The sequence below is a fragment of the Macrotis lagotis genome, chromosome 2, assembly GCF_037893015.1.
Source record: "Macrotis lagotis isolate mMagLag1 chromosome 2, bilby.v1.9.chrom.fasta, whole genome shotgun sequence".
Lineage (NCBI taxonomy): Eukaryota > Metazoa > Chordata > Mammalia > Peramelemorphia > Peramelidae > Macrotis > Macrotis lagotis.
In genome coordinates this window covers 62309520-62332981 of record NC_133659.1, presented here as the reverse complement: position 1 = coordinate 62332981, position 23462 = coordinate 62309520, and the positions used below count along the sequence as shown (strand labels likewise).

Genomic DNA, 23462 nt, shown 5'->3' with positions numbered 1-23462 from the left:
AGCCCCTGTAACAAATATTATCAATGAAATAGGTTGGATATGGAAGGCATATCATAGACTTAGAGACTGATTAAATATTTCCCTGAGACTGTCTGCAATTGTGGTTGTGTGATGTGTGTGTGTGTGTGTGTGTGTGTGTGTGTGATGCCTCTGTGATATTCTTAGATTATTTTTCAAGCAGGTAAGGTTGAGAACTCTTAAAAAAGCAACTTTATGAATATTGATTCACCACTACCCCTGTATAATGAGAAGGAAAAGTACTCTAATACCTTATATAAATATGAATAATTATTGTTTGCTCATTAGTGCTAAATGAAAATAACCAAATCAAGATATAAAGGTTTAAAATTCCTAAGCATAATAGGGTGAATTACACTTTTTATTTATACTTATTTTGAGTCACAAGTTGAGAGACAGTGAAAATGATGTGATGGAAAGATAAATGGATTAGGAAGGCAGTAGGCTTAGGTTTTTGTCTTGGCTTTGCCAGTAAGTAGCCAAATGAGTCAGGTGAGGTCACTTCTTTTCTTAGCTGTCTCATGTGTAAAATGAGGAGAATGCATTAATACTTTTGAGTAAGGATTTCCATGATAAATATAATTTTGCTCTTCAAATCTACTTTGAATTCTTCCAAAACAGATTTCTCCCCAGGCTAGGCTTGCTCAAGATTCTGATTTGAGGCCTCCAGAGCAGCTGATAGATCCCAAAGCTTCTAGACTTTGTAGAATCTGTGTTTACATCCCCTGCAGATGGTTTCAGCCAGCTTTGAGTCACAGCAGAGCAAGTCACCATCTTGCCTTCCAGACAGGCCAGGGCGCCCTCCAACTAGCTTCCTGCAGTCTCTGTTTGTTCTTTTCACTGACAGAACAGCCAAACCTCAGAGCCTGCATCTCTTTGCTTTGCCTGTCTCTCTCTTTTATGGTTCAGAACTGTGCCAAAGAAAAAAAAACAGGGCCCTTCCTGCTGAGTCTCCTCATTCCCCTGCCTCACCTTCCAGTCTGAAGCCCAGTCAAGCAGACTTAAAGGCTGAGCAGCTGCACAATCTGCTTCCTAGCCTGGAAAGTGGACCCTTTATGCCAAAGTGAAGATGACTAAGCTCCCTTTTGTGGGTTTTGTGGCCTTTTGGATTTTCTGAGTGAAGTTTTCCTACACTGATCTTTGAAATGTCTGGGTGGGTCAGTGGTCTAATTCCACTGGATTTGATGCTTGTTGAATAGGCCTCTCTTTTTCAGGCCAAGCACCTAGTCATCCTTAAAACACAGATTTCTTTTTTTTTTTTTTTCCAAAGCAATGGGATTAAGTGATTTGCCCAAGTTCCCAGTCAGGTAATTTATTAAGTGTGTCTGAGGTTAGATTTGAACTCAGATCCTCCTGACTTCAGGGCCAGTGCTGTATCTACTGTACTACCTAGCTGCCCCAACACACGTTTCTTGATGAGAATGAAATGATAAAAGATACAAACCATTTTTCCCTGAACAAACATTTTAAACCTAATTTTGAATATGACTCTTGATCCCCAGAGATGGGGTTTAAATGTTCTATCTTCTGTCCCTTGATGTCTTTGTGAGTATGGCCCTACATATTGGATTTCTACTCCTCTCTCCTCCCTTGTAGCTGGGTAGATGCACTTCTGTATGTGGAGAAGAAAAATGGTTCACTAGGTGTGGTCAAGTTCTTGCCTGGAGATTCAGTTGTGGCTGGAAACTCTTCTAAGACTTGTCTCCTTTTCCTTTATATTGAGCCCAAATCTCAGTCTCTCTCTTTCAGTCTCTCTCTGTCTCTCCACTCCCCCGCCACTTTCTCTCACAGTGGTCCCAGTTCTGTCTTCTGGGACCAAATTTAGTAATTTCTCTTACACATGATGTTTTAGTACTCCAGTTCAGGTATGCTCTCCTAGATACAAGCATTCTCTTCAGTAATGCATATTGTAATCCATCTTAAATGGGTATTGCTCTCATCTGGTTCCTCCCTTATGTGTGTTAAAGCACACAGGGGTGAAGGTACTTTGGCTCTTTGGGCATTAGGGGCGATTCCTGTTGTGTTCTTGGATTTGAGAGTTACCATTGGGACATGCAAACTGGTCAATATTTGAAGACAATAATATTTATATAGCACTTTAAGACTTGCAAAGCACTTTATCCTCACAGTCTTAGGATTTAAGTGCTATTATTATCCTCATTTTACAGTTATAGAAACTGAGACAGAAGTAAAGTGACTTGTCCAGGCTTATACAGCTGGTAAGTGTCTGAGGTATTCAAATTAGGTCTTCCTGTCCTCTGGTCCAGACCATCCCACTGCAATACCTAGCTCCTAAATTTTCTCTTTAAGCTGTTGTATATAGCTGGAATTCATAGTCAAATATAGCAAAGAGTTATGAAGGAAAATTAGTACATATATTTTAATATTAATTTTTAATAATGAAATTTAATATTTTAGTTCCAAATTTTCCTTCCTTTTCTACTAATGTTCTATAAAATCTATAATATTGAACAATTTTACTATATATACAATACATATATACATAATACATATGTAAGCATATATACATAATATACATCTATATCTATATCTATCTATCTACACACACAAGTCCAGCAAAGACAGTTCTCAGGCTTTGAGCCCACATGTACTGGAGTGTCATGATCTTACACACACACACACACACAAAGACTCTCTGATATGTCCCAAGAAGAGAAAGATCATCCTCAACTAGACTGATCAATGGACTTTTTAAACTTGGGTTTGAAAATATCTTCCATTTGTTGGTATTCCATGTGATATTGTAAACAATAGCACCTTTTATAGTGAATATTAAAGTTCTTCAATCATTCTTTTTCAGAATCTTGATGAGCGATACGTTTTTGTTGCAGAATGGTATGACCCGAATGCTTCCCTTCTTCGTCGATATGACCTTTTATATTACCCAGTGGATGGATCTGTTGAAATGGTAAATTTGTATTGTCTTTATTCATAACATAATAGAACAATTTTTGTTTATATATTAATCTATTAAATTTTCTATGAAATGAAAACCACCTATAAAAAGCTCTTAGCTTTATAGTATAAGCAAAATCAAGTTGTAAGCACACTAAAATCTGTTGCAGCCCCAACATCATAGTCCCTTGATAATATTCTTAATTTATTATAATAGTAAAAACTTAACAAAGTACTATAATAAGGGATCTCACTTAGTGCTCACATAGCCCTAGAAAAGCAAGTGTTTCTATTGTCATCCCTATATTTATATGTGGGGCAAAAGAGGCTGACAAAGCTTCAGTCAATAGTCAAAAAACATTTACTAAATATCTGTTAGGCCCTATACTAAACAGGAGATACAAAGAAGAGCAAAAAGTCATGTACCTAGTGGAGGCAGGATTTGAACTCAGCTCTTCCTGATTCAGAGTCCAGCTACTTTGCAGCTTCTAACCAAATCCTTTTAAAATCACAAACCTGTAAGAATTCCTATACATCAAACTCTTGAAGTTTACTTTGGCTGATTCTCCATTTATAATATTGCTCCAAGGGAATTATTATCTCCTTAATTTTTTTCCACTTAAAAGTTATGTTTTCAAAGAGCTAATGATGAGTGTGTCTGTGTGTGTGTGTGTGTGTGTGTGTGTGTGTGTGTGTGTGTGGTGTGTGTAGGCAGGGACAGTAGGGAGAAACATTTCATTATTGAAAAGTTTCATGTCTTTAGAAAATTAAATAGAAGAATTTTTAGCTAAGAGATATACTTTGAGAAGCCTCTCTGGAGACTTGCCACCTATTCAATACCCTTATCTTAAATGCAATGACAAGATGTGATCCTACTAGGGCAGAGTATAACAGAAGTAGCTTCTCTTTATTCTTGGAGGTTGTGTGTTTCATTATATATTTCTACATTACAATTGAGAAGGGACAATAAACATTTTAACTGGTTTTTATAATTTAAGCAAATTTCTTAGGGAAAATAGAATTAAGAATTTAATTACCCAGTTGTATGATGTTTACTGTTTCCTATTTTTTTTAATCACAGCATGATATAAAGAATCATCGTGTCTTTCTGAAACGAACTCTGTATGATAGTATACGTCTACAAGATTTATTTATTGGAAACAAAGTGACAATCTTTTCCAGACAGCTGCATCTGATTGACTATGGAGATCAATATACAGCCCGCCAGTTGTGCAGTAGAAAAGAAAAGTAAGAAAATAGCTATGTATTTCTCTGAAAATCTTAAAATATTCTTAAGAACTTGGGAGTTTAGTTTTAATTCTTCCTAGTTCTGCTTGGTGTTTCTAATTTATAGTGATTAATACTTCCCAGGGACAGTTTTATATACTTTTTCAGAAATTCATGAAGCAGATTCTGTGATTCTAACTTTTCATTCAGGTTAAGAAAGTGATTTTAAGCTGTACTTTAAAAAAAATTAGGGAAAAGGGAGCAACTTCAAAGGAATTTAGGATTCAGGGCTGAAAAAGATACCTTAGATCTAACTAATCCCCTTTCATTTTTCAGATGGCATGACTCTCAATTACTTTATGTTGCCCTAACTCTCCTGACTAATGCTTAGACAGAAAAGTCCTACCCTCCTTTATTATCATGTTCCATAATAGATTTAGGGTATTTCCTTTTCAGAATATTGCATATTTTAATAGTTTTTACTGGTTATTGATGGGTACCATTATTTTGAAGTTTGTATAAAAGAATCACTTTCAGGTTTTTCTAAATTCTCAATTCCATTTTCTTCCTTGTTCTGATTCCTCAACTCCCCCCACATATTAACCTCAGGAGTAATGTCTTTGACAAATCTTTTGTTAAGGTGGATTAACTCATATGTCCTATCCAAGTTCTCTACATCTTATGTATCAATAAATGTTGTTGTCTAATAGAGAAAAATAATTTTAAAAATTAAAAAAGATAAGACTATATAAAGAAACTAAAATGCATGATTACCATTAAAAAGACAGGTACCAGATTGTTGAAGAAAGATTTACTAAGGTAGCAGACATCTTTGCTTGACCTTTGGTTACACAAATCCATTTTGGTGTGATTTTGTAGAACAATTGCAAAGGTACTCCAACATTGTATATCTTCTCTTTCATCTTCTCTGCCATAAACTCTTCTACATCACTGGCATGACATGATGAATTTTGTCTTTCTTTTTAATGTTTTCATAGAGGCAGATTTGAAGGTTGGACATACAGAGAGTAGGGAAGTTTGACTTTGCTTATTACCATGGTTATTGAAGGAGGGTCAAAAGAACTTTTGATAGATATAAATGTCATAGCATTTCAAGGATTTTGGCACAAAACTAGTCAACCTATAATCAAAAATGGGCTTCTTACTACAGTATAATTGATAATTTTTGTACTGCCTTTGTGTGAAGACATCTAGTTATTAAGATATTTTTCCTTATTTCAAACCTAAATTTTCCTCTTTGTTAACTTTGCACATAATAGGCCTTTATATGCTTGAAAATAGTTATTTACAAATAGCTGTCTTCTGTTTTCCAGGCCAAACATCCTTAGTTCTTTCAGTTGATCCTCCCATTACATGGATTTGAGACCTTTCATCATTCTGGCTGTCCTTCTCTGGAGACTGGCCACCTAAGAAAGTTCCAATGCCTTGTCTTTAATGCAATAACAAGATGTGATCCTACCAGGGCAGAGTATAGCAGAGCTAGTATCTCTTTATTCTTGGAAGTTGCCTTTCTCTCAATATAATCCTAAATTACATTTTTTGGATGCCAATTGACATTATTTAATCATATTGTATTTGTGGCCATCTAGGTTTTTCCTACCTAGCTCTTCTCCAAACAAACTATCATCTAACACCACATCTCTGAAATTTTATTTTACAATTCATTTTTTTAAATCCAAGTAGAAAAATTTATATTTATCTCTATTAAATGTTTAGCCTATCAGGACTTGGATTCTGTCCTACCATCCTCTTTGGTATCTGTCCTTCCCTTCTTTATGTCATTGACAATTTTTAATGAGATGGCATTTGTGTCTTTATTTAAGACTGGAGGAGGGGGAACCTTTTTCTGCCGAGGGCCATATGGATATCAGTAAGATCATCTCTGCTATATTTTGTCAAACATTTAATTAATTCATCCTAAAAAGCTCCTAGATTTATTGAATTTCATGTCCTGTCTATAGATGCTGGGATAACACCAGACTGCAGACCAGATGTTCCCCATCCCTGATCCAAAGCATTAATACAAATTTTAAATTTAAATAGCACTCTAGAGGGAGTGCTATTGCAGACTTCATTGCAACTTGTCAGGAATCATTAATGTCACTCTTATAATTTCTTAACCCTCTCAAAAATTATCCTGTGATGAAAGAGAGAATGCTTTAGACTCCTTAGAGATTATATATCAACACAATGGTTGAAAAGTTATGAAGCTTTAATAAAAGAAATCAGTAATAATTCTAGTTTGAAATCAGAATTCTCAATTTAGAAATTTTTTTAAAAGGGGCAGCTAGGTGACACAGTGAATAGAGCCTCAGCCCTGGAGTCAGGAGGACTTGAGTTCAAATCCAACCTCAGACACTTAATAATTACCCAGCTGTGTGACCTTGGGTAAGCCACTTAACCCCATTGCCTTGCAAAAAAAGAAAGCAGACCAGAAAGAATTAAATTCATGATGGAGAATCTTTATAAGAAGTAGACATTCTCTGAAAGACTTAACACATCTAGTATATAAAATATACCAGGGGAAAAAATTACCAGAAGAGAAATAAAAAGCAACAATATTAAAAAACTTATATGAATTCTCTAAAAACAAAAACATGACTTCATTATGCATCTGTTGCTCTGCCTGGTTTCCACTCCATGGAACACCCTGCTCTTGCCAGGAACCCTGCTGTCCTGCCTGCCTGGGTATGTTGTTTCTCCATTAGATGGTAAGTTCCTTAAGAGCAGGGACTACTTTTCTTTTTTAATTTTGTATTCCCCTACTTGGCACAGTGGCTGGCACATAGGAGGTGCATAATAAATGTTTATTGGATTGAATTGGAAAAGCAACTGACATTGAAGGTAGGATGAGCAGATAACACTGAAGTATGACAAATCTCTCAGAAAAGCATTGTCAGGTTAAAAAAGGGCCCAATAGTATGCTATAGGAGAATATTATTAAAATTATCTGAATTTTGAATACAGAATTAAAAATATTGATTAGTTACATCCACTGTTTGGTGCCAGAAAACATATTCACCTTACTTTAAGGTTAATTATGGTGAAATTTCACAATTTAAAATCACAACCAATTTTTTTGCAAGCATCAGGGATAATGATTTTCAAATTGAAAGAAAAATAATATTGGTAAACTAGGATTATTCCAAAGTCATGAGAAATATAAAAAAGACTGAATAATAATATTTTTAAAAGTAAAGAATCACAAGATAAAAACTAAAATCCTGTAAAGCTGGGTCTAATCATAAGTGAAAGATGTATTTTCAAAAAAAGCATTTGAGGCATTCTTATAACAAACAAACAAAACAAAGGAAACAGATTATTTTGCTTAGAATTACTTATTTATTTTACTTTTTTACCTATTAATTGATAGCTTTTTGTTTTAATATTATTTCACTTTCCAAAATAACTCTTTTCCATCCAGAGAGCTATCTTTATAGCAAATAATAGAAAAGTAAAGAAATTCAACAAAACTAATAAATCAGCACATCAGGTCTGACAATATATCCCTATTTCATATCCATATTTTCAATAAAGGAAGGCAGATTCATTCTCATCTCTTTTCTTTGGGCAGATTCCATTTCAACTTTTGTTGTTCTTTAATTTACATTGTTATAGTCATTGCATATATTGTTGCCCTAATTCTTCTGAACTCCTTTTATATAATTAATTTTTTTCCTTTATTTTCTCAGTATTGGTTGTTTCTTTAAAAATAGTAATAATCTTTTATATTTATTTATCATAATTTAGTCATTTCTCAATTTTTAGAAATCAGAAAAAATTCAGCTCTTTACTACTACAAAAACATCTTCTATGAATATTGTACCTTACTTCTTTAAATACATTTTTATTAAGTTTTTAAAATCATTTCCTACTCCTCTCTCTCTCTCTCTCTCTCTCTCTCTCTCTCTCTCTCTCTCTCTCTCTCTCTCTCTCTCTCTCTCTCTCTTGACCTCCCAGAGACTTATCTAGTAATAACTAAAAAAGAATAAAAAACAAGAAAAAATCATAATCTATAGAACTTGGTAGCCAACTTTGTCTATATATATTCTGATCTAACCCAAATATTTCAAAGGATAATAATGTTCTTTGTTTTCTTATTTTCAAAGGACAATAATGCTCCTTAAGGTATGTCATGTCATACCTTAATGTGTCAGGAAACTTAAATGAGTATATTTTGTACTTCTTTGCCTTTCCCTAAGTAAGGGAAACATCACATTTTATTCTGGCAATGCAATTAGTTTCTGAAGAAAAATAGCAACAAACTTTTAAGTAATCATGTGGTAGGTATAATGAGATTTACAGCAAAACAGAACAAAAATCTTCTTGTTTCTGTTCTTTTGTTGTTTGGATTTTCTTTTTTTGAAAGAATGGAAAAATAAACCTCAAGGATGCTCCCTCCTGAAGATAGCATAAACTTTTACAAAAGACACTTTTGCTTTGAAGCTTTATAATTTTAAGTCTGCTTCTCAGTCCCCCCCCCCCCATTTTCATTAAATGGTGGAGTGGAAAAGATGGTGGAGATCAAATCAGCTCAGTTCTAGTTTTGTTTCTTCAACTTATTACAGATAGCTTTTGGACAAATTATTTAACCTTTCAGAGCCCCACTTTTCTGTTCTCTAGAAGTGGTTCTAGCTCAAAGTTTCTACGATTTCATAGAAGATGTCATATTTTAATTAGGACTGAGAACATGAAATATTGGTAGGTTATTCTTTACCCACAAATGAAGTGTCTTATCTAAACTCATTCGTCTCTCTTTGTGAAATAGCTGTATTTGTTAATGAAGAGTAAATGAAATCATTTAGCAATCTAAAATGAAAATTTCCTTAGCTATGGTGAATTGGCTATATAAATTGTTTTAGTTCATATTTTATATTCTCTGAGGATCAATGACATCATGAAGGGTGATTGGACTGGATTAAAGCGAGGCAGATGCACAAAATTATCAACTATACTCTCTCTTCTAGAAGTCTAGTCGCAAGATATGCAAAACTCAAGATGACTGCCCATGGCCCAGGATGTAGCAGATGATCTTGGTGTCTTCAGTGTCTGATCAAGCCCTTCAGCCACCCTCATGGCTGCTAGAAAAATGTTCTCATGCTACCCTTCTGCCAGAGGAAGACTTCTCATGCTTGGGGTAGACATCCCCCCTAACTCACTGATAGGATGGAGGCCTGTAGGCTACCCTCACCTGGTTTTACTGGGGTGTGGCTACAGCACCAAGCATGTGAAAACTCCATAGTATGAATACATTAAAACAAGTCATATTCATAATGCAGTTAATAAGCTTTTTTGCTCTACAATATATAATCTATTTTAATCAGTAAGGAGTCTTGTCAAGGACAGATATTTTATAGTATTGTCTTTAGTACTAAACATATGAATATTTCCTTAATAAGTATCTTCATTTGCATGAAAAAACATGGCAATTTTGCTTATTAAAAAATCTTTAAACATATTTAAAAATGTCACTGAGTGAAGTTTATTTTAGATGTTCAAAATGTAAAAAACAATTATAACCAAGTTTATAGACACATTTTACTATTATTGGTAACTTTCCTTTTTTTGAGAATTGTCCTTCATTTCTTTTAAAAAGCAATTATAGCCAAGCTTATAGACACATTTTACTATTATTGGTAACTTTCCTTTTTGAGAACTGTCCCTCATTTCTTTTGTAGAACCCTGGCATTACTTAAACCAGATGCAATACCATATGCTGGAGAGATAATTGATATCATAAATAAAGCTGGATTTAAAATAAGCAAACTCAAGATGATGATGCTTTCAAGGTAACGTGTTGGTTTTAAGGTTCAAGCTTCTTTTAAAGATGCATAGCTGACTAAAAGCATCCTACCTGTTGAAGTAACTGGGGACCCTAAGTTTATAGAAGAGAAATCACAGGGAGAGGTGGTCATTTTTCCCAGTGCTGTAGGCAGACTTCCATTTTGCTTGGCTTGGCTCCAGAGGCCAGAGAGAGGAGTCAGCAGGCTGGGGAGCTTTGACATTATCTAGAAGTGGGCTGCCTTGGGAAGTTGAGGAGTCTTTTTCATTTGAGATCCTCCAGGGAAGGTTGAATGACCCTTGCCTTGGAGTGGTACAGGCTAGACCAGCAGGTCTTGAGCTCTGCTTCAGTTCTGGTCATTTGAACCTGGGTCCATTTTCTGTCCAGGTCACATAGTATCAAGGTATAAGTTATGTGTTATTTTTTTTTAGGTTTTTGCCAGGCAAATGGGTTTAAGTGGCTTGCCCAAGACCACACAGCTAGGTAATTATTAAGTGTCTGATACCGGATTCGAACCCAGGTACTCCTGACTCCAAGGCTGGTGCTTTATCCACTACGCCACTAGCCGCCCCAGTTATGTGTTATTTATCCTTCATATCTCTATTACCCAGTTCTGTTCTGCTCCCAGGAAGGTCCCAAGTGTTCCCTGCCCTGAAGTCACTCAGATTCTAATAATGTTCTAGCTTACATTGAGCCTAAAGTTGCTTCCTTGTATTTCTTGACTCTTGGTCCTACTTTTTAGCCTGTCTGACTGCTGAGCCTCAGGAGCAGCAGGATGACCCTGGGCAATTGCTTTACCTCCCTGCCTCAGTTTCCTCAAGTGAAGAATGGGGATAATGACAGCACCTGCTTCACTGGGTTGTTGTGGGGATCAAAGGAAATAATCATTGTAAAGCAGTTGGTATAAAGCAGTGTGTTATCTAAATGTCATCTGCTATTATTATTATTATTATTATTATTATTATTATTATTATTATTATTATTATTATTTCCTGACATTCATCTTATTTAATGAACTCTAGGATTAGATTTTTAAGCATTCATATCATACCACAGAGCATGAAATTAGTAATGTTAATGTTTCACATTCACATCTTACTTTGAGGTTTAGGAAACCATTTTCCTCATAAAATTATGTGAAGAAGATAGAGCAAATATTATTTTTGTTTTGAAGATAAAGTAACAGAGGTTTAGAGAAGGCAAGAAGTACACCCACAGTCCTAGCCCTCCAAATCATTGAGCTTTCCATTGTACCTAAGTAGACCTGGGACCCCCAGGGCTTTTTCATATGAACTGCTGCCTGATCACATCTTCCCAGTCTATACTTGTCCTGTTTGTGTGTGTGTGTGTGTGTGTGTGTGTGTGTGTGTGTGTGTGTGTGTGTGTGTGTGGCCATTGACCAGGTTTACTGGGGATCCCTCCTCAACTCTGCTTTGTAGAGTCTCTGTCTTTGGATTTGATCCTGTTTGAGACCTTTTCTGATTCCCCCTTCCCCACCTCCCTGCAGCTGCTTGTTTCTCTGCCCCAATCGAAATTGGATTTTCACTTTGTCCCCTGTATGTATACAGTACATTGTCTGGCATATAGTCCGTGCTTACTAACTACTCATTGGTTGATTTCAGAAGGATTTACACACAGATAGAGCTATTAGAAAGTGACTGTAATAGAATCTTAACTTCCTAAGAAGATTTTGGCAAGTTGTACTTTAGGCTTGAAGATGACTTTGCATTCCCCTGTAGTAATTTATCTCTCCAATGCAGTGACTTGGTGAGATCTTGAGAGCAAATTATTTCTAGTGAGGTTTTTTGTTTATTCCATGATTTCTTTGAAGAGCATGTTAAAGAGGAGGACCTAGATTAACAATGTCTGGGAGATAAAAATATATAATCAAGTTAATCTGTAGTTCTTACCATTACAATGACCTAGGCCTAGAGATTTGTATGTTTTTTTGACCTGAAGAATTTGGAGAAAAGTCTCAAAATTCCACTTAACTGTTTGTTTTAATAGCAATTATTTTTATTCTGTTATAGGAAAGAAGCAACAGATTTTTATGTTGATCATCTATCAAAGCCATTCTATAAGTAGGTATTAAAATAGGAAAGTGCCTATGTTTAAGTTCTGTAAAGTCTTATTTTCAAATTTTTGCATAATTTTTGTTTTTCTTTTATGACATGAATTACTTGAAGAGAATGAAGTTGCACTAATATAAATTTTCTGGGATCAATTTTTGTATTCTTAAGATATAAAGAATCTCCAACATGCAAGTCATTATACTCTGCACTTACTGTTTATTCAGAAAAATGAGGTTTTTTGAATTATATATAATCTTAATATCTATTGAGAGTTCCTTGATTTCAGAAGAACATGAGAATGAGATTTTATTTTGTATGTTTTCTTTTTATCTTAATCCACATTGTGTTTTTTGAGAGGCTCCCTTACAACAGAGTGATTCTTTCGAAGTATTTAGTGGCTATCATCTGTTTGAGGTTCCCCCCTTCTTTGTATAGATTCTGTATGTTTAATTCATTTGAGACTCTTAGAACTAAGCACTAATCGACAATCACCCGAATTTAGGCTCTCCTCACTTTTTACTTTTATTATTCTAATCACCTGTCTTTGCTTTGAAGATATCTCTCTTCTCCAATCTTCCATTCACTTACTAAAAGAAACTTTTGATTGTTTTGTTCTGATAATGTCATAGAGAGGCAGTATGGATGGCATAGTGGATAGAGAGCTGGCCTTTGAAGTCAGGAAGACCTGAGTTCAATCTTGCTTTTGGCTGTGGATAGTAAGTAAATTACTTAATCTTTCAGAGCTCTAGGCAACCCTCTAAAATGATAAATTGCAAAGATATGCCATCCTTTATTAGAGAAGGGAGTTTTCTCATTTTGGAGGTCCCAATACCAATGAAAATACAATTCTAGTTCTCAACTTTATCCTGATCATGTCATTTCCCCGTCAAAAGATTTTAGTGGTTTCCTACTGCCTTTTTTTTGGATTTTTGCAAAGCAATGGGTTTAAGTGACTTGCCAAAGGTCACATAGCTAAGTAAGCACTAAGTAACTAACTGAGTTCACATTTGAACTCAGGTCTTCCTGATTCTAGAGCTGTTGCTTTATCCACTGTACCACCTAGCATCCCCTCCTATTGCTTCTAATATAAAATACAAACTACTTAGTCTTGGATACCAAGCCATTGGTGTTTTACCAAATTTCATATTACACCCTAATTACTATTCATTCTCAACATTCTGTCTGTGCCATTGGGAATTCGGTAAGACAATTTTCATCTTCAAAAGGAACTGCAATCCATTTGGCTACCAAGTTTTAGTTGTTGCTATCTAAGACTAGGAGACAATACTTCATGATGCCAGATCACTGAGCTCTTCAAGTATTCTAAATCCTTAGGCAGAAACCTCAGAACTTGAAGGCTCTGAGGAAACATTTAGTGGGAAACTGAGAATAATATGTTTTCAGAGAATAAACTGTTATCCAGTTATAGACAAATAACTGAATGCCTATTATACTGGCTATGGCAGTATGCCAACAGATTGGTTCAGATTGTAGTTATAATCAAGACTTCTGGTAGGAATTATGTGGTGTTAAATAATAGCCTATTGATATAAACCCACATTTTTGTTCTTAAGAAAAAGATTTTCATGAACTTTGAAAAAATTTTGTTTGTTTTTTGAACTTGGGTGTGTTAAAAATGTCAGGTAAAATTTATTCAGAGACATAGTGTGGGTTTACATTTGTTTATATACATATCATATCTCTCTCATCATTTTGTAATCCTTCCAAAAGCAGAGACTGGGTCATTTTTTATCTTTATGTTTCCAGTGCTATTCCATAATGAATAAAAAATGAATAAACATTTGTTGAATTGATTAGTATCTTAGCTTATTAGAGACATTAAAACCAAATCAATTTATTTCCTTTCACAGCAAGGGAGACATCTGATGATGACTCTCTACATAGATATAGTATTATTATGGTGATTTTGCTCCTGCAGTTTAAGAAGTGTCACAATACCAGTGACATGTGGAAATATAGGGTACCATACTGCTGAATTATAAAATGCTACCATGTCCATGGAAAAAATGATATTTAGTAGCTTTTTTATACAGATACTTTATTTTGCAGCATGTCTATAGTTTAGTAGATTGTCTATATGAAGATGTATATATGTTATGTGAAGATTACATATATATATATATATATATAAAATATTAACATGTATTACTTAAAAATCTATTTTGCAGTGATCTTATCCAGTTTATTACAATTTGTCCTGTTATTGCTATGGAGATTTTAGGAGATGATGCTGTCAATGAATGGACAAAATTAATAGGACCTGCAAACCCTAGTATGGCTCGTACAGATTTTCCTGAAAGCATTAGAGCAAGATTTGGAACAGATTGCATAAAAAATGTAGTCCATGGTCCTGATTCTCTTGCAACTGCTGCAAAGGTAAGGAATTTTTAAAAACTTCTTTGAACACATCTATGCTTTTGATTGATGATTATTGATGCTTTATGCATTGTGTAAAAAAAATATTTTAGTTTTTAAATAATCTTAATAAACATGCTTAAAAACCAAATTTTATAAACAAGAAAGTCTATTTCTTAAAATATTGTCCTATTTGGAGAAACCATTGAATTTTGTCCATTGGACCTCTATAAATATTTTAATATAGCAAGCAAAGGAAATTGAATGCCAGTTTTCTCCTCAGTAAAATTTTTCATTGTCATAGAGCTTCCTCTTAATTATAGCATGGTTACAATGAATGTAGCTACTATAAGACACTATTTTAGATGGAAATCTATAATAAACCTGCATATACAGTATTATTACATTGCTGCATAGGTCTGTTCTACTTCACCTGGAAATTAGTTGATAGATAAAAGTAAGTTTCCTGGAGTTTGTGAGGATTCAGCCAAATCACAGAGTCAGAAGTGGTATATCAGAAAGTGATTATCAGTTTAAAAATACAATATAATCACAAGTGCTTTCTTGCCCTTGCATGTAAACTAGTGAGCTGATTTAGTCTTAGTAAATACTAGTTTATATTTAAATCTATTTTGTCTCTAGTAACTTTAGAGGGTTTTTAAATGACTGCCTTGGGAGTATTTATGTGTATATGCTCCAGACCTGTAATTTCATTAGTTTGTAGGGTTTGCCTGGTGTGAAAGTTTCCTGGGGGGGGGGGGGGGTCAGTCAAAGTAACTCATGACTAGCATTCTAGGGTCTTGCTGACCTTTGCTCCTTAACTCACCACCTACCTTCCAAAGCTAATTCTCTCTTGAGTCTCTAGCTGACTCCTTGAAGCTCTCGCTACTAGTTCTTTCTCAGAAGAATGTGACTTTTTCCTCTCCTAAAGAATGTTTGTTTGGTATGTCAGTAGCTAGCTGTGGTAATTACATCATGGAAAACTTCATTCTTTGTAAAGGGCTAACAAAGTGAAAACTCTTTTTTGCATCCCATTCAACACCTTGTTGTCTTTTTCCCTTCCTTAATCTTCCTGTAACTTCATCAGCTGGGATGAGGTGGGTGAGAGAGAGAGAGAGAGAGAGAGAGAGAGAGAGAGAGAGAGAGAGAGAGAGAGAGAGAGAGAGAGAGAGAGAGAGAAAATAACCTGCCCAAAATCACCTGCTACTTGATCCCAGGGTCTCTGACTTTAATTCCAGCGCTCTTTTAGGGCATCTGACTGCATTCCAATCTCTCATCTTTTCACATGTTTTTCAATTGAAATGAAATGTTGTGATACATAATATTTCTTATCCATTCACAAGAATAATAAAGAATAATATTAAATCACTTAGAGGGACTTTACATTTAAAAATTGATATTTTCATTTCATTGTAGTCTAAAGGAGTTGTGGTTTTACTAAAATTGATACCAGTATAATATTTAATATATTTCGTTCTGTTTTTGGTTTTCTTAAGAGTAGATTATTCTTGAAAGTGGATCAAACTTTTACTTTACTGGGTTAATGTGTAAAATCACCTCCAACTGATCCAAAAAATTAGAGCTTGACATGGCCCCATGGTTATTTGAAACCCTCTTAGTAGACCATTTACATCACTGTTTGATCTGTGTGATGTCATGGGCAAAAAGAACTAACAATGTAACCAAAACATCAGTATTTGATTACAGAATTTTAATTTAATCACCATAGGTCAATCTTGTGTCCCCAAATAAAAAATAATAAGTAATTATTATGAAAGAATTTCTGAAGATTAATTTCTTCCACAGAATGCCCAGATTGAGCTTTTTTTTTCCAATGGATTTTGTTGACAATCACATACAAATGTCAAGGAAACTAGAGCTTATGTTGATTTTTTTACTCAAAATGTGGTTTTTTCCCCCCTTTTATTTTGGGAGTTCTCCATAATTATTTTAGTCTAGTAAACTGCTCTGAATTTTAGAGTCTTAGAGGGTTATCTGGAAACTGAGAGCTTCAGTGATGTGCCCTGGGTCACACAAGCTCTGAGCTTCAAGAGACCTTATTGTCCCCAAGGCCAGATCTCCATCTATGATGACCTGCTGCTTGTCCTTAAACATATTGTTTATAAAACACAGTAGGTAAGTTACCACTAAGCCATATGCTATTCATATGCCAGGTTAATTCATATTATTGTTAATTGATTTTAGCTTATAGACTGTTACATTTACTAAATTGCAAAATTAAAATGCAAACTGATGCATTTATCATTGTAATTTGTTCAATTAATCTTTTTATTTACTTATTTATTGCTTATTTACTATTTAATATTTTAGTAAAAAGAAGCAAATTAAATGTATTTTTGTAATCAAATCATTTTTCTATTACAAGATTATTGTGGATATTAGAGTTTGTAGAGCACCTGTGACAACAGGAATCTTATTTTTGTTTTTAGGAATTGGAATTTTTCTTTCCCTCTAGTGGAAGTGGTGGACCAGTAAACACTGCAAAATTTACTAACTGTACTTGCTGTGTTATTAAACCTCATGCTATTAGTGAAGGTAAGTGTTGTATTGATTACCTAATAGAAACAACTTCATTTTGAGAGAGACATACTAGCTTGTTTGTATTAATTTTCTAAATAGAAATAATTTCATGTATGACAAAGTTTCACTTTAGAAATAATTTTTTCTTTCATGTGCAAAAAAACATGTTATATAGGTGATGAAAGCAGAGAGAAGAAAAATGAACCTATGAATTTTTGTATAAATTCAATAATAGGCTATTTCCTCCTTCCTTGTCATCCCTTCTGTTATGTGTCTTAATGGTTTATAAATAATATAAACCTAATACATTTTTTGTTCTTAAGAAAAATTTTTTATTAACTTAAAAAACTTTTGGTAGTTTTTTGGACTTAAGCATGTTAAAAAAAAGGATAACAAATCAGCTAAGGTTTATTCAGAGAGATATAGCTAAGAAAAGGGAGGACTTTCTAGGATTGCCTCCTAGGAAATAAATAACTTGGGGAGAAATTTTCATAAGAGTCTCACTCAAACTAGAGCAAAGAGGTATACCCTAAAGGAAAAATATTATTTTGAATGTTGTCTATAATTTTTCTTGCAGATAGAATAAAACTATTTGTTGTTTCTAAGGTTAGCTTTATAAAGAGGGTAAAACAATTTGTTTGTTTCAGGTGTGGTTATCTGGGACAAATCATTTTTCTTCATGTGTAACCACAGCAGAACAAACTTGGAATAGGGATAAACTGAAATTTTGGGGTTTATGAAATCTACAACAAGGTGGAAACTATTTCTAAAATTGAGTCACTCATGTCAAGAGTGAGAAAATGCAGAGCTTCTGTTTCTTTGTCTCCATTCTCTTCACTTTCGTGTTTTCAAGTACAATAAAATATGGACTGAATATGGACTGAAGAAATAGAGGAAACTTCCTTGAGTGAATTTAGAGATGAAAACAACACAAAAGCAATTAAACTTTATCAGTATAGGGTTACCAATTAGTATGAACAAGAATTTTCCCAAGGAGTTCTGGCTTTAAATTGAATGATTCTCTTTAACTAGTCTCTAGATGTATGTACAGCAAACAGGTTGATGTTTACTTGGGGTCTTTCATTTCGTATTCCTCACTCTGAGATGTCTGGTGTCTATGGAATGGACCAGAGTCACTTCTGTTTTCTGCTGTTACAACCACTAGTTCCACTACCACAACTATAACGACTACTATTAGTACTACTACTACTACTACTACTACTACTACTACTACTACTACTAACTACCATTACTCCTAACTACCACTACTACTACTACTACTAACTACTACTGCTACCACCACCAGCACCACCATTACTGTTTACATAGTGCTTTGAGGATTGCAGAGTATGTTATATAGGTGAGTGAATGTGTGAATGTATGCATATAAATGAGGGATAAAACATCACCACCACCACCAACACAACAAATTCCTAGAATTTCTGTACAAGGTCTTGGTGGCTTTGGTCTTAGTTCATGAACCTGTGGTTGCTGTTTAAACACCTTGGAACACCACGTCAGCATCTTTAAATAAAAGAGATCATTTAATCTTTGATGCAAAGAACAATTAGGAAGAAGATTGATTCTTACAAAGGAATCTGTCTCCATTCTTGTGAGTTTAAGGCATATGCTGAGATCCTGAAACTGACTACAAGACCTACCTTAGGGATTTCCCAAGAGTGGCAAAAACAATTTTGCCATAATTCATTGAACTTCTTTTAGATCTAGGGCTCAGAGTTACAGACTGGCCTCTCACAAGGCTGGTGGAAACAGATTTTTCTCAGTATTTTTCAAGCCCTGGGAGTGGTCACTAATTTTGAAACAGTTACTTGAGGATTTCACATTATTCAAGGGATAGAGTGGGCCCTTGCACCAACTGGGGAGACCTTCCCATTCAGAGGAAAGAAGGAAAACATTGGACAGAGAAGTCAGCATGCTCTTCCCTTGACAGTAATTGGTAACCACCTGGAGCTGCTTTCAAACTCTCCTATTTACCTAATTAATACTTTCCTTATGGAATGGGGCTGATTCTTCAGCATCAAAAGACTTAACCTTGGAAGTGTGACCAGAGAAAACAGATGAAATATAAAGTCTCTTCTAACTCATGTAGCGAATATCATACCTTACAATTAAGGCAAGGTATATTTCATCTTTTTTTTTTTTTGCAAAGCAGTGGGGTTAAGTGACTTGCCTAAGGTCACACAGCTAGGTAATTATTAAGTGTCTGAGGTCGGATTTGAACTCAGGTCCTCCTGACTCCAGAGCCGGCACTCTATCCACTGAGCCACCTAACTGCCCTAGTACATTCATTCTTACACAAGGCATCAACAGTGGCAATGTTGTAATGTAATACATGATAATCATGGGGGGGAAAAGTCATCTTTTTTTTTTAAGTCATTAAAGCTCCATGAAGTATTTTTAAAAGCGCCTAGCTCCTATTCTTCCTTATCTTTCTTATCTGCTGGACCTCCCTTTATTAGATATGGCACTTTTATTTCACAAAATGTTCCAAAGCATACACCAGCTGTTAAAATGAACAAGCATAGAAAGAACACAATGAGATTCTGTAACAAGGTCTATCAAGGGTGACCCCACAGAGCTCTCACACTTCTTGGGGAAAGGGTGTGACTTCTGTTAGGTGAAGCAGTAGACCAAGTCCTGGATCTGGAGTCAGGAACTCCTGGGTTCCAATTTTGTCCTAGACTCAAGATACTTGTGGATATTAAAGTCCCTGCAGTACCTGTGATACCTTATTTTTGTTTTTTTAGGAATTGAAATTGTTCTTTCCTTTCAATAGAAGTGATGGGCCATTAAATACTGCAAAGTTTGCTCACTGTCCTTGCACTTGTGACCTTGAACAGGTCACTTATCTCCTGTTTGACTTAGTTTCCTCAAGTTCAAGATAAATAATAGGGCTAGGATAGTAAAATCAGGATAACAATAGCACCTACCTCTGAATTGTAAGAAATGGAGTAATATTTATAGAGTGCTTGGGGAAACCAAGGAGTGGCAGGCCTTAGATGTTCTTCTTTCAGCCTAGACCTTGTGGCTGCCTGGTTCAGGAAAGAGGACCAGTTACATGCACAGAGAGCCCCAAGGTTTGGGGAAGCTTCCAGAACTAGGCAGAGGTCTTTGGATGGGTCAGATTTTATTTCTCTATGTGATATGACTGGTGTGACTGGGTACTCTTGGGTAGAAACTTCAAGAATTTCACCTGTCAGTGTATCATTATCTAGGTTTTACAAGTATTTATTTTGTAGCATATTTGTATGTATATATGTAGCATATGAATATATATACACATATTTAAATAATAGATACACATGCACGTCTACATACACACACACACACATATAGAGAGAGCAAGCTATGGATATAGATGCATCTAGAACTGTATCTATTTATAACTTTTTGATTCAATCTTTCCAAATCCTGACATTGATTGCTCCCTTGACCTCATTCCTCCTAAATTTATACATAGCTATTTGACTCGAGTATTTTCAGGTAATTATCCTTTATGATTTTTTTTGAAGGAATGCTATTTAGATTTTCTTTTTTATATATTTTTTCATCTGGAAGACTTCTTTATCGTTTTACAACATATCTTCAGTTTAGGATTTTTTTAGTTTGTATATTTCTCATGTTTTCTTGATCTTGCCTTTTAAATTTAATTTTCTGTATGCCTCTTCATTTTTGCTTTCCAGTTCTGTAGCTTTATTTCTGTGTGTCTCTCTGTCTTTGTCTCTAAACTTTCTTTTTGTCTCTGTCTCTATTTCTCTCTGTCTCTCTCTTCTTCTGTTTCTTTCACCCTCTGTCTCTCTTTGTTTATCCCTGATCAAGCTTTAGTACTTCTTGCTTAAAGAGTTGTGATTTCTGTCTATATTTCTTTGATAGTTTCCCTTAATTCTTTGACTGTCTTTGTCAAGAAATTTTTCACTCACATTCCTTTGTTGTGAGAGGACTTTTTTCTTTGGATATTCATTTCTCCTTCCTCATTCAGATTTTTTCAGTGGTATCCTTGCTATTAATTCTTTTATGTCTTTGGGTCCCAGACAATTTTGCCTTTTTTTTCTCCCCCAGTCGTTGCCACCTCTGATTTGTTTTCTCAGTACCTTGGGGCTGGCTAAGGTGCATTGATGGTAAGGGGGTAAAGGTGAGCCTTTGGGATTCTTCTCCATTCTTATTCTTCTTTGCTCCAGCCCTGTTTGAGATTGAATTTGTTCTGTTGCTGGGCTGACAGAGATGGTGGTCAGTTTCAGATAATTCAACGTTACTGTGATTGAATGACCTCAATTCCATCCCTTTTGTTCCCTGAGCTTCATTGTTGTCACCTGGAGGGGGCAGTACAGTCTAACAGGAGGCGGGCTTGTCAGGTCAGGAGGTGAGGTTTCAAATGCTGACTCTACTTGCCATTTGCCTTTGTTATCATCTTGGGCAGCTCACATGCTTCTGTGCAGTCCTGATCTATAAAATAGGATAGGAACAGTGATACCATACACGTTACAGGATTATTGTAAGGAAATCACTTTATAAATCTCAAAGTACTGTGTAAACATGAATGCTAGTTATACCTGTCATGGCCATTTAAACTGAGGTTTCCTATTAGTACCCACAGAAGAAAAGTTAGGATTTTTATAGATTTTTTATAAATAAAAACCAAAACTACATATAGTGTTAATTGGAAATTATATCCTAAATTAGTAGCTATATCATCTTGGAATTCAGAATGTATAAAACTAGCCTTAATTTTATTATCCATCTGGCCCTTCCCTGTGAGACAGCTCTTACTACTCTCTTAGGTCCAAAAGAATCCACATTAAGCCACTTTTCAGTTAGAACACTGATGACTTGGCATCCTACAGAGGAAGTCAGTATCCAGGATTACTGAGATTCTTCTCTATAGAATTAGTTCAAGAAAATGGGGAAGTTTAGAGGCTAAACACAGGGAAGGCCTAGAGCTCTCTCTGGGTTTTTAAAAGCAGCAGAATTGGGAGCAAGGGGTGACAGTTTCAAAGACACAAATGTAAGCTTGAATTGCAGAAAAACTTCCCCAGGTAGACTGGACTGACTGGGTAGGCAGTGAATGCCTCCTTGCCAGTACTCCTCATACCAGGACCAGACTGTGATTTCTCAGAAATCTTGTTCAGGAACTATTTGGACTGGACAGTTTCTGAAATCGCTTTGAAGTCCAGGATTTTGTGATGTCACAAAGGTTTCTTCACATTCAAGATTTGGGGACCAGCCTCTCTTTTAGTTGGCAGAGGGTACCCAAATCTGGGAAAATGCACTTGTTCAGTTTTTCCTTATTCCTTTATCTCCTTTTGACAACTAAGCTTAAATGTTTCAGTTTTGTACTACTTTTGCCAATCATAAGTTATACTAATGATGCATTATGATATCTTAGAGAATTCTGAAGCACACATTTTCTCCCTTTCTGGTAAAATTGGATAGATATAAACCCTAGAAATGAAATTAGGAGAGAATGCCCTTCTTCATAAAACAGTCTTCATTCTCATGCTATTGAAGCATCCAGTGCAGTAACCAAAAAAATGCCTTAGTCTGAAAGTGACTGTTAAAGCATAGCTTTAGTGCAGAATTTGAGAGAAAAAAATATGTATTTCAAAACAATCTTTTCTTAAGGTTCAAAAAGACTTATTTACACATTACTGTAGTTATACAAGTAAAGAAATTCAGTAGTAATACAGGCTAGATTTCTTTTTTTCTGACTTATTTTTAAAATTTATTTTCATCCATATGCCCATTCATATTTCCAAGTTACAAAATTTCTCTCCATCTTCCCTTCCCATCCCCCTCTCCTCAGTATAAAATAGTCAGGTTAGCATTTTACATACATATTTTGATAAACATGTTTACAAATTAGTAATTTTCAGCATAAGTAATTAGGATTAAGGGAAAGAGATACATAATGGATAATTTTTATAAAGTGTTCATCAGATTCAGAAGGGTTTTTTTTTTTTCTGTGTGTTTTGTTTTTCTTCCTCTGTATGGAAGGTAATAATAGTCTAAAATTTTCCCAGCTCTCTGGACTGCCAAGAAGAACTGCTTCCATCAAGGTTATTCATCTCATAATGTTGATGTATACATTGTTTTCTTGGTTCTCTACTCCATTCACTCAGCATCAGTTCCTGTAATTCATTCCTTGCTTCCCTAGAGTCCTACCAATTATGGTTTTTTTTATAGAACAATAATATTCCACAGTATTCATGTACCATAACTTTTTAGCCATTCCCGAATTGATGGGTAGCCCCTCAGTTTCCAATTCTTTGCCACTGCAAAAAGAGCTACTTTGAGTATTTTGGAACATGTAAGACTTTTCTCATTTTTTAATAATTTCTGGATAGAGACCTAGAATTAAGAATTGCTGGGTCAAAAGGTATGAACAGTTTTATTGCTCTTTGGGCATGGTGTCATATTGCTCTCCAGAAAGGTTGGATCCAGCAATGTATCAATGTCCTAATCCTCCCACAACTCTCCAACATTGATCATCT

The 23462-nt window shown here is 35.0% G+C and overlaps 1 protein-coding gene across 3 annotated transcripts in view; it reads left to right on the top strand.

Moving 5' to 3' along the window:
• Nucleotides 1–23462, top strand: part of NME7 (NME/NM23 family member 7) — a 174155-nt gene that overhangs the window by 30737 nt on the left and 119956 nt on the right. For all 3 annotated transcript variants that reach the window (XR_012475596.1, XM_074221960.1, XM_074221959.1), the window contains exons 2-7: nucleotides 2840–2947; nucleotides 4016–4182; nucleotides 9861–9971; nucleotides 11995–12045; nucleotides 14226–14433; nucleotides 16863–16968. Coding sequence is in view for 2 of the 3 variants with exons in the window: in XM_074221959.1 (XP_074078060.1) it covers nucleotides 2840–2947; nucleotides 4016–4182; nucleotides 9861–9971; nucleotides 11995–12045; nucleotides 14226–14433; nucleotides 16863–16968 (751 nt within the window). In the remaining variant the exon portion in view is untranslated. The remainder of the gene's footprint in view (nucleotides 1–2839; nucleotides 2948–4015; nucleotides 4183–9860; nucleotides 9972–11994; nucleotides 12046–14225; nucleotides 14434–16862; nucleotides 16969–23462) is intronic.